The sequence below is a fragment of the Petaurus breviceps genome, unplaced genomic scaffold, assembly GCF_028583685.1.
Source record: "Petaurus breviceps papuanus isolate PSGF00001 unplaced genomic scaffold, PetGlider_PUasm1.0 90845, whole genome shotgun sequence".
Lineage (NCBI taxonomy): Eukaryota > Metazoa > Chordata > Mammalia > Diprotodontia > Petauridae > Petaurus > Petaurus breviceps.
Genome location: NW_027187359.1, coordinates 4,536,711 through 4,548,304, shown reverse-complemented (window position 1 = coordinate 4,548,304; position 11,594 = coordinate 4,536,711). Strand labels below are relative to the sequence as shown.

General features: G+C 34.5%; 1 protein-coding gene across 26 annotated transcripts in view; it reads right to left on the bottom strand.

Moving 5' to 3' along the window:
• Positions 1–11,594, bottom strand: part of NCOA1 (nuclear receptor coactivator 1) — a 241,285-nt gene that overhangs the window by 103,586 nt on the left and 126,105 nt on the right. For all 26 annotated transcript variants that reach the window (XM_069071959.1, XM_069071964.1, XM_069071975.1 and 23 more), the window contains one exon: positions 4,729–4,826. In XM_069071959.1, the coding sequence (XP_068928060.1) occupies positions 4,729–4,826 (98 nt within the window). The remainder of the gene's footprint in view (positions 1–4,728; positions 4,827–11,594) is intronic.

Below are 11,594 nucleotides of genomic sequence, written 5' to 3'. Positions count from 1 at the left end.
TACTTCTCTTAGAATTGAAAAACTGTTGAGTATCATACAAAGATTTTTTGAAATGCTAAGTGCATTGAACAATAGTTGGCAACTCTTTAAACCTGTTATAAAATTGTTAAGAAAAATTGAGAGAGAAAAATGGTCTAAAAACTTTTAAAAACTGTCATTTTTTAAAAAGTTTTAATCCTTGTTCAATTCAATTTCATTTTTTACTGGGAAGGATGCTTACATGAGAAGATTCCAAGTACTCCATTAAATACTATACTTAATCAGAATTTTTTTAAAAAAAACAAGCAAACCAAAAGAGAAAGTGCAGCATGATAAATATGTAGAAAATGCCAAAGAATTAGTTGACTAAAACTTGGATTTCTTATGTTGTGGACCAAAGAAGGATACTAGGGAGGAAAAATGTCTCTTAAAATAAAGTTATAAGTAAGCTTCATACATGAAAGTGGAGCTAGGTAAACTTTTACTTAAAACACATTTCCTGTAAGTTACATTACTATACGTGACATGAAGTAATAAAATTAACTTTTTTTTTCTTTTTGGAGGGGGGAAGGTAGAGCAGTTGGGGTTAAGTGACTCGCTCAAGGTCACACAGCTAGTAAGTGTGTCAAGCATCTGAGGCCAGATTTGAACTCAGGTCCTCCTGACTCTAGGACCACTGCTCTATTCACTATCCACCCCAAAATTAACTCTTAATACATTTCTAATACAGATTTTTCACCAATGTGAACTAGCTCCTATTACTCTGAATAAGTGATTTTTTTATTTACATCAATTTATATTTTCAACATTTGTTTTAAGTTCTTCAATACTTTGCAGTATATATTCTTTGCATCACCAAGCATGTAAATTTAAAGGCAATTGTTATGTGTTTGTTATGTGCCAGTCACCTACTTAAGCAATGGGAATAAAAATATCAAGGAGCTATATGCCCCAGCCTCAAGGAGATAGTATAAGCAGTACAAGCTTCTCTCCAAGCTTCTTTTGCATCCCAAGAGCAACTACTACAGGACACTGATTCACTACAATAAAAGACAATTTAATTTTTTCTCCCTATCTCAAAGGCTTTGCAGAGGTATTCCTGTATTTGTTAGTTGGGGTATGGGAAAGAATTGATTTTAAGTCTCTTCCAAGTCTGAGAATCTATGAAGAAACAGCCTGGAAAAATAATGAAATATTGAGCAAGGTATAAATTGGGGGATAAATACAACTATAAATGAGTAAAATAATTAAATAAAGACAACTGACATGCAGAATTCCATAGGTTTTACACCTAACAGTTCATTTATTTATATCTCATACTAAGTTAAAAGTGCCAATTGATAACATGCGAAATATAAAAAGTTGAGGAAAAAACAGTCAGGAGTCAATCTTCTCTGAAGAGTGTGTACATATATATAAAATAAAATTATGCTTAAGTCAAAACTCCATTAATTATATCCTTAATATTGAGATATGCCAATGCTCTGTACCATGGTGCTTCCTGTCTTTATCTGTAGGCACATGCTTTGTTGCCTTCTTTACAATCTGCTAACCATGCCAAAGCAATCTAATACTGTAAGAGGCAAGGTCTGTTTCTAGAGAGAGATCCCAAATACCTACAAATACTGGCTTGGTCACTACAGAACAGGTTCACATACCAAAATAAGAAAGTGAGAAAGTATGCAACAATGGATACTCTTCCGTGTTTCCTTTCTCATCTCTGTGATATCACTTCTGGTTAATTTTCCCCACCCCCAACTTTAATTTCAATAGTCCATTTCAAAATGTCATAGAACCCCCTCAACAATACAGCTTACACTACAGTGATTTGTTCTGGTTTATAATTTTTAAGTGTTCTTAAGGAAGTCCCACATCTATATGTTTAGTGTTCACCCAACTAGGAAGCAATCTCTCTTATTTATTTATATATGGGAGAGGGCAGGACAATAAGATTGGTCTGAAATAAGTGGAGGCTTCAGGGGGTAGTGGAGGCTTTGTGGGTAGAGTTTAAGTATATCTTTTTCAAATTTTACCTGGTTACAGTGCACTACACTGAGGATCTAAATAAACACTATCTGGTAGAAGATTCTTTTTTATCAATTGATGAGAATTAATTATTTTGTTCAGTTTGGGGGGCTGGTTATTGATCACTTGGCAATTAATTGATTACTAGTAACAGCCTATGTGTGAATAACAGAATCATGCCTAGAACTGGGGAACTTGGAAGGATTGTGAAATGAGAGCCATGAATGTTATTCAAAAAGTTTTCACTGATGTCATAGTCAAAATTGCTATGAATTTGGACTAGGAAAGATGGGAAATGGCAAAAATGAGAATGAAGACACATATGATATGCATTAATAACAGCACTGCCATCACATGTGGAGGGTTTATTTAGGGACACCAGGATAAAGATATTGCCTGAGGTTAATGGCTAAGATTTAAAAGGTAATGTATATTTAGCTAATTAACATAGTATTTAGAAAAATTAAAAATAGATATGTTGAAAATTCCTTCTTTACATTTTTTTTTTAGAATGGGGAAATACTTCAAAGAAAAGTTAAGTAGAACTTGAAGGGAAGTTAATTATTTTAAAAGAATATTGATTGAGGGGCGGCCAGGTGGCTCAGCAAGTAAAGAGCACTGGCTCCAGTGTCGGGATGACCTGGGGATCAAATCCAGGCTCAGACATTTAGCACCACACCCAGAAATCACTGGCCGTGTAATCTTGAGCAAGTTACTTAACCCCGACTGCTTTAAAAAAAAAAGAATATTGATTGTCATATTTTAATATTTCAACTGTGCTAAGTCTAATGATCATTATAGACTCTTCTAATCATTTGGACAAAAGAATCCAAAAAACAATTAAAGTTGCCACATGTGTAAGCCAAAACAATTGTTCTAAAGATCTTAAGGACATGGTGATACGAACACTTCTATCTTGTAGAAGATCTTAATAAAACAAATTTCTAAAGAACATTGCTACTCTAATTTTTTAAAAAAGGCTTCTTATCTACTACTCAGTGATAGTTCTGTAGTATACTTTGTGGAAAATAAGCATTTGCATACATATAACACCCATCTTAGAAAAATATATGATCCTTATGAACAGGAACTGTATTGTTTTTAGACTTTGTATTCCCAGCACCTAGCAGAGTACCTTGCACATGAGAGCTTAACAAATGTTTGCTGAACAGAAATGTATGTAAAGCAATCCAGCATATTAGCAACAGAGATTACATAACCGTGACATTTTAGAAAGAGAAAAACTAATATATAACTGAAATTATTAATTCAACAAGTATTTACTAAGAAAATGCTCTAGAAAAGGCATTGTGATAGCTGCTAGGGAAGAGAGGTAAAAATCTAACAATAAGTAAGTAGCTTACATTCCATTAGAAAACAATATATATTAAAAGAAAATACAAAATAATTTCATGGAGGTATGTAACTAGGAGGAAATGATATAAAGGATGGACTTCACTACATATGTATCTTATTCAAATTTAGACAGGTATATCTTACCATCAGCAAGTCAGATATATAAAAATATGGAAGAATAAATATGACTGGAGAATGAGTGAAATGCTATATTTCTGTACGAATCAAGGAATATAAAATGTATACTATAGGTATAATGCATTGCTAAATATAGTCTCTGCTCACAATCTAATTGTGGAGACAAGATAAACACATATGAAAACAAGGCAGCATATAATAAAAATATTAAATTCTGTGGCTCAAACAATAAGTCTATAAGGAGGTTAAAAAAATACAGAATAAGGGCTAGAGTCACCAGCCTTAGAAGATGTGCATATTATAATTAGGCAAAGAGGAAGGAAAAGGTAGAAAAGGGAAGGCACAGAGGTATGAAGAAGTGTGTTTTGTTATTTACTGACATTTATATAGGGCTGTACAGATATTAGGCAATTAAATCTGATTCATTTATACAGCCATATATCTACACATGGGAGAGGATAGGAGAATAAGATCAGCTTAAATGGAAGCTTAATGCAATAGTGAGAAAGACTGATAAACAGTAAAGAGGAAAATTGCTGAAATTATTTTGATTTTTAGGACAGTAATTTTAATATGTTTTAATGTTTAATGATCAATAATATTAGCTTTTCCCAGGCAATAATTTTTCCTTCCAATACTTTAAAGTTCTAAGAGAAGGGAGAAAAAAACAACTTTATATTACTATTTTTAATGAAAGATTATTGACTTTACAAGCATACTTTTCATTTCACAAATTTATTCATTTAATATTTACAATAAAATGAGTTTTCTTAATTGATTTCCTTAAAACATTCAATTAATAAAATAAAACTAACTTTCAGGAAACTCATCTTTAAAGGAAGGCAAATCTGTACATAGCAGAAAACTCATCTGCAAAACAATAACACCTGTATAGAGTACTCTGATCCTGAAGTAGGTATTGACATTTGCTTTATGAGAACACAGTAATTCTATTAAATGTTTTATTTTCCCAACAAGTCCTCTGACTCCATTGTTAGAAACAAACTGCATGGTATATTTTAATCCTTATCATCCTTCTGACAGAATTTTTAGAAGGAATTTCTGGAAGAGATCAAGCTTTAGTTTCTCTAAAAATTGCTTTCAGAACTGTGCTCTTCATCAAATATATCCTTAATTTGTTTTATAATTCTTCCAAGTGTTACATGTCAAAAAATTCTGCGGTTGATAGTATAAGAATAAATGACTACTGTCATCAGAGAGCATACCAACCTCCAGAAGAAGGGGTCCCAAAGATTCCTTTTCAATCACTCCTTGACTACTTGATGAGATGTCTGATTTCTGGACGTCATCATCAGTTGCTGTTTTCTCTGTAATAAAAGAACTTTTTTGTCAAATAATTCTGAAATTAGTTGTTTTCCCTGGATAAAAGAATGTTTTTGTCAAATTATTCTGAAATTACCTAGCATTAAATGGAAAAGTCACAGAAAATGTAGTTTCAACAAATTATAGATAACAGAACTATTATCTCAATAGATTACCTAGTTTATTACTTTTAGTCAACTGAGCATCTAGGACAGATGACTGAGAATTGTATAAAGTACCACAAACACTGAAGGTACCCAATTAAAGTATTTGTACTAGTAAGACCAAATGAATATATTAATGTAAGAATCAAAAGGCAATAGAGAGTCTCACTATATTAAAAAGGGTGATAATACATTACCAATTATGATTTGTGCAAAAGAAGTGGCTTCCAAGAAATCATCAAAGGCAATCCATTTGTGTAGGAAAATTCCTTTACCAAAGTATATCTAAACCTTCTTTACAATTTATTGTCATAAAGAGTGCTATCAAACTCAAATAAAAACAAGGATCACTAAATCAAAGATCTTTTTAGGCTGTATATTGACTTAGAAAACCACACACTTACATTATCCATGTTTACAGTATTTTTATTTATTGTTAAATATTTCCCATGGAGTGCTATGGGCAACATCACCCACAGGCCATGTGGTTAACACCTCTGTACTATACCATTGTCATCCTTATAGGACATTCCATAAAGAAAATGTATACCTGGAATAAAAGGAGGCCAAACAGTATGAGCAAGGGGATTACAGATGAATAACTTAAGTGCTATTCCTGTATCCACAAAATACTAAAAGACCCAAAGGAAGACCTCTAAAATTTGGAAAGATGTCTTTCAAGGGATTAATAGAAAGATATGGACAAGAAACACGCAGAATGAGAAAAAGTGAATCAACTATAAAATGTAACAATGAATTACAATACCCAATGCACTATCAGGCATACCCAAACTGAGAGATGGTGGACCAAATGAAACATTTAAATAAAAAACCAAAGGTAAATGTGTATCAGAGGAATGCTTATTTACTTCTCCATAGATTTGAAAATTGTTAGACAGTGCTTCAATTGAAGAAAAATACTGTCCCCACTTCTATTAACTGATGCATTCAATAAAACAGTTATCAAAATCTTATGCAAAATAACATGCTTATTACATTCTGGAAAAGCAAAAAATTCTAAATTCACATTTCAAGGAGTTTGCAATTTCATTAAATTGACAAAATGTATATGAAAATAAAAACACAACCCAATGACCAAAAAATCATTAAAAAAGCATAGGAAAGACTGTCCAATAATTAACCAACACTTAACTAATTATTTAACACCCATTATGATTCTAGCTAAACATATTTTTTCTACATTTAGAGGGTGGAGACAAAATATTCACAAAGCTTAGGGGTTTGTCCTCAAGGAGCATGAAATCTAATTATGAAAACAGAGCCAACATTTAAAAAGGTCAAAAAACATTTAAGTACAAATTACATAATGTTGCCATGTTTTCACTAAGAATACAAAGAAAAAGAAAGATCACTGTCAGAGTAGTTTCAGAAAATTGCATAGAAATATTCCAAGAAGTTTGAAAGTTAAATTTTTAAACATAAAATTCAAATAGAAAATATTAAAGATGCTTCATAAATGCTCGATGCTCAAAAAGGAGAATTCCAGGAGTCAATGCTAGAAAAAAAGAGACCCAGGAAGAGAACAGACATTGAATGGATGAGTAGACAGACTAGTGAGGACAAAAGCACAGCTAGAATGTCATAAGTCTGCTACTTGAAAGTAGCAGAACCCCCAGAGCAGGGGTAGGGAAGCTATGGCCTGAAGGCCACACACAGGTGGCCTCTAGGTCATCAAGTGTCACCTTTTGATTGAATCCAAACTTCACAGAACAAATCCCCCCAATAAAAGAATTTGTAAAATTTGTAAAACTGTAAAAAAAATTGTAAAACTGTAAGACACAGGGCGGCCAGGTAGCACAGCAAGTAAGAGCACCAGCTCCAGTGTTGGGATGACCTGGCGATTGAATCTGGGCTCCAACACTTAGCACCCACCCAGAAACACCTGGCCATGTAACCTTGAGCAAGTTACTTAACCCCAATTGCTTAGGGGCAGCCAGGTGCCTCAGCAAGTAAGAGCACCGGCTCCAGTGTTGGGATGACCTGGATCAAATCCGGGCTCAGATATTTAGCACCACACCCAGAAATAACTGGCCGTGTAACCTTGAGCAAGTTACTTAACCCCGATTGCTTTAAAAAAAAAAAAAACAAATTGTAAGACACAAGGCAGGCAAACTAGTCTAGCTGAGACAAAAGGGCATCCTGGGGGAGAAATAGGAGGCAGTATGTGCCAGGCAAATCAGGCTAACACTACCACTATCTTGACTACCATCTACCCTCAGATTATGATGGATAAAGTCCAGGATCCTATACTCCTAGAGATCTAGGAATTAGCACTGCTTCCAGTCCAATGCCTTCAGCCATCGTCCTGGGAAACAACCTCTGGGTGGATGCAGCCACAAAATTGCTTCCTACTGTTAAACAGTTCAAAAGTAGAAATATATGTGATTTGATCTCTGAAGATGACATATTAGAAGTTTTACCATCTTTTTGCCTCTACATCAGAAGGACCATAGAACCTTTGATAAAACTTGAAGTTGAAACTGTGTTATCTACCCTATTAGATTATATAAACTCCCTGAAAGCGGTCTGTTTGATATTTCCAGTAGTTACTACAATGCTCTACACAAATAAGCGCTTAATAAAGGCTTTGTTAATTTATTTATATTTGTTTAGAGATGTAACCAGAAACAAGGTCTAGAGGAATTTTGACTTGATATAATCAAAAGTGTGGAACCTTCTTAGGTTCTTAGGCAGGGATGTAAAATGAAGTCATTTTTTATTAAGGTTAATTTGGTAATATGCAGACTGACGAGGAAGGTGTTTTAGTAATTCAAGTATGAAATGATGAAATCTTGAAATAGAGAGATGACAGTGGGAACTGAAAGGAAGAAGAAAATCCAAAAAACACAGCGAAAAAGAATCAATAGGATAGGTGACAGAGTCAAGATTGCAAAGTAGTAGGAAGTAAAGTCCAGCTCCACAAACAGATATCTTCTATAGATACCTGAAAAATCTATCAGGCCAAATCCTGATCAGGAAATCTAATGAAAAGCACATTTTTCCAGCCCAGGGTAGCACACAGAGAGAAGTAAACACTGGTGTCTTCTCAAGAGCATTTTGCCCAGAGCATTTCAGTGCTACAGACAAAAAATAATTGAGGCTGTGTATCACATTGGGAACTATTGGGACAGAAAGAGGTCCCAAATGGTCCCTGAACTAGAGTATGCTTCAGGAATAGAGGCCATACTACAGCTCTGACACTCACTACACAGCTGTGGATAACAGATACAGGGTGGACTCAGGCAGTGACATGTGCCCAAGGTTGACATAGAGGAGTTGTCCCAGGTTCTAGCTATCAATGGAGCAGGAAAGAAGTTCAGAAGCAAACAAGAGTAATGTGGCTCTAACCCCAGGAACAGAGCAAGTTTTAGCCTCCAGCCCTAGGGTGAGACCTATAGGAATGAGGGCAGGAATTTTAAGTCAAAAGGGAGCCTGCAATTCTGTCATTCTGGATTTCATTTGCTAATCTCCCAGGAGGGCTCATAGTGGCTACATCCAGAAACAGACACCTGGAACTAACAACCAGGGACAAAGTGACAGAGAGGTCTTATTCAGACCCAAAGTTAGATCAAAAGCTTGCAGAGCTCAGAGGAGGAGGAGCATGGGGGCAGTGACCAAATACTGCTACAATTCACATCACTTTGGAAGCAATGAAAGCCTGAAGATCCCAAGCCTGAGCTGTCCCTGAAATCCTGCAATAACATAACACTCACCACTCCAAGAAAATAGCAGAAGGGCGCAAGAGGACAAAAGATCAGGTTACACATTCCCCACACCCTAAGAAATGTGCAAAATGTGGACCTATCATAAAAAAGATATGAAAAGAGAAGGGCTTGGAAGAAGAGGTACAAAATCTTACCCAGGAAAATAACCCCCTGAAACTTAGATTTCACCTAATGAAAGTCAATGACTCCAAAAAACAAGAAGAAATAGTAAAACAAAGTTAACTGACTTAAAAGATATATAAAAATATGAGGTATTTCAAAGCAAAAACAGCAGACTTAGATATAAGAAGCTTAGATATCGATTTAGACTTAGATTTAAGAATTATAGAAATAACTGAATGCCATGTCCCCCCCCAAATGCTTAGATATCATATTTGAAGAAATAAAGGAAAACCGCCTAACTCTTAGAACCAGAGGGAAAAATGGAAATTTAAAAAATCCACTGCTCCATTATAAAAAATGATGAGTAGAATGGTTTCAAATAACCTGAGAAGACTTATATGAACTGATAGGAAGTAAAATGGGCAGAACAGAAGAACACTGTACACAGTAATAGCAATAACATAAAGATGATCAACTGTGAAAGACAACTACTCTGATCAAGACAATGAACCACAATTGCAAAGGACTCAGAATAAAGAACTGCTATCTAACTCAAGACAGAAGTGATGAACTCTGAAAGCAAACTGAAGCATGCTTTAAAATTTTTTTTATTTTTTTTTGGTCCGGGTTTTCTTTTGAAATATGGTTAATATGGAAATAGTTTGCATGACTTCACATGTATAATTGATATGAAAATGCCTGCCTTCTCAAGGAGCAGGGAGAGGAAAGAGGAGTCATAAGAAATTGGAATTAAAAACACACAGACACACACATTTGACAGACAGTTTGGTACATTTTACCCAACAGGAAAATAAGAGAGAAAGAGAGGTACAAGAGGGAGAGTAGACTAAAGGAGGAGTAAGTCAGAATCAAAACAAAAAGGGGAAGAGGCACAAAGAGAAAGGAAAGTATAGGATGGAGGGAAATATTCAATTAACAATCACAACTACAAATATGAATGGGGTAAACTCATTCATAAAAGAGAAAAGAAGAGAAGAATGGAAGAGAAAGTAGAACTCAGTAATATATTGTTCACAAGAAACACATATGAAGCAGAATGATACACACAGAATTAAATATCAGGAATTAAAGGAAATGCTTTTAAGTGAAGAAAAAAGGGCAGGGGCAGAAATCATGATCTCAGATGTATCAATAACAAAAAGAGACCTAATTGAGAGAAATAAACTGGGAAATTACAATCCTCAAATGGTATTATAGACAATGAATTAATACCAATAATAAATACATAGCATTCAAACTCCTAAAGGAAAAGGCACATTAACTATAGATAGTAAAACCACAGTATTGGGGAACCTCAATTTATCCTCTCTCAGACTCAGATAAATCTAACCAAAATAAAAGAGAACAAAAATAAATAAATAAATATAGTGAAGATCCCAAGTAGAATTTTAGAATACACAAACCATAAAAACCTAACACATTCAGTAAAGCAGAAACATTAGAGATATATATTTATATATACATAATGCACACATATATATATGCATGTTTCCTTTTATATATGCATTAAAGTATATTATATATAATTCACTGACCATAATGTAACAAAATTATATTTAATAAAGAGCTATTAAAGCAAAGATTAAGAATTAACTGAAAACTAAATAAATCAATTCTAAAGAATGGATGTCAATAAAAAAAATACTGTCCGTTGAGTTTTCTAGGCAAAAATACTGGAGTGGTTTGCCATTTCTTTCTACAGTATGCTCCCATTTTACAGATAAGGACCTGAGGGGTTAAGTGACTTTCCCAGAGTCACATAGCTAAGAAAAGTCTGAGATTTAACCTTAGAACATCTCTCTCTCTCTCTCTCTCTCTCTCTCTCTCTCTCTCTCTCTCTCTCTCTCTCTCTCTCTCTCTCTCTCTCTCTCTCTCCCTTTCCTTCTCCCTACTCTCACACTCCCTCTCTCCTTCCCTGTTCCATGTGTGTATGTGTATATGCTGCTCCTTGGCATGTTTGCTGTCACCTCATATTTTTAGTTTTGCACTTTCAACCTTCAAAAAGGGTTTCACTCTCTCCAAAACCTGAATCTGCATTTTAAGCATGATGCCACCGGGTGGCATAGCACATCATAGACACATGATTTGAACATTAAACATTTATCCCTCTGTGTGTTTCACTGATGTAGGAAAAAACTACTCTCAGTTCTTTAAAGAAAAATAATCCCTAAAATAACTATTAAAAAAAATTGAAATGGAAAAACATAACGCAATTAAAATCAAAACTAAGCAAAGAAAAGCTGAGAGATTGTAGCCCCAAACTTTAAAGACAGGAATATCTAAATTACAATTTGGTCAGTCAATTAACAATCCTTTATTAAACGCTTATTATATACCAGGCACTATGCTAAATCCTACGCATAGAAAGAAAGGCAAAAACATTGTTGCTGACTTCATGAAGCTCTAATAGAAAAGACAACATGCAAATACAAAGGTAAGAGGCTAAAAGAGTCAATCATCCTACTCCATTTAAAATAACTGCTTTAACCAGAAAAGAGTACCTCAAAGGAGGCAATCAAAGGCGTTAGACTAGGTCTCAGTAACCTGGTTAATCAATTCTGAAGATGTAAAGTCAGTAGAGGAAGTGAAGTTGCACTGGTATTGCCTAATAAGTCAATCATCTTGGTAAATCTGTAGTAAAATAGGGAGCCAGGAAATAATCCATGCATTTATATGCCTGGAATCTTAAAAGAGAATCAAGTTTCAGTCACTTGCCTGAATGGGTATTGCTGGGGGAGGC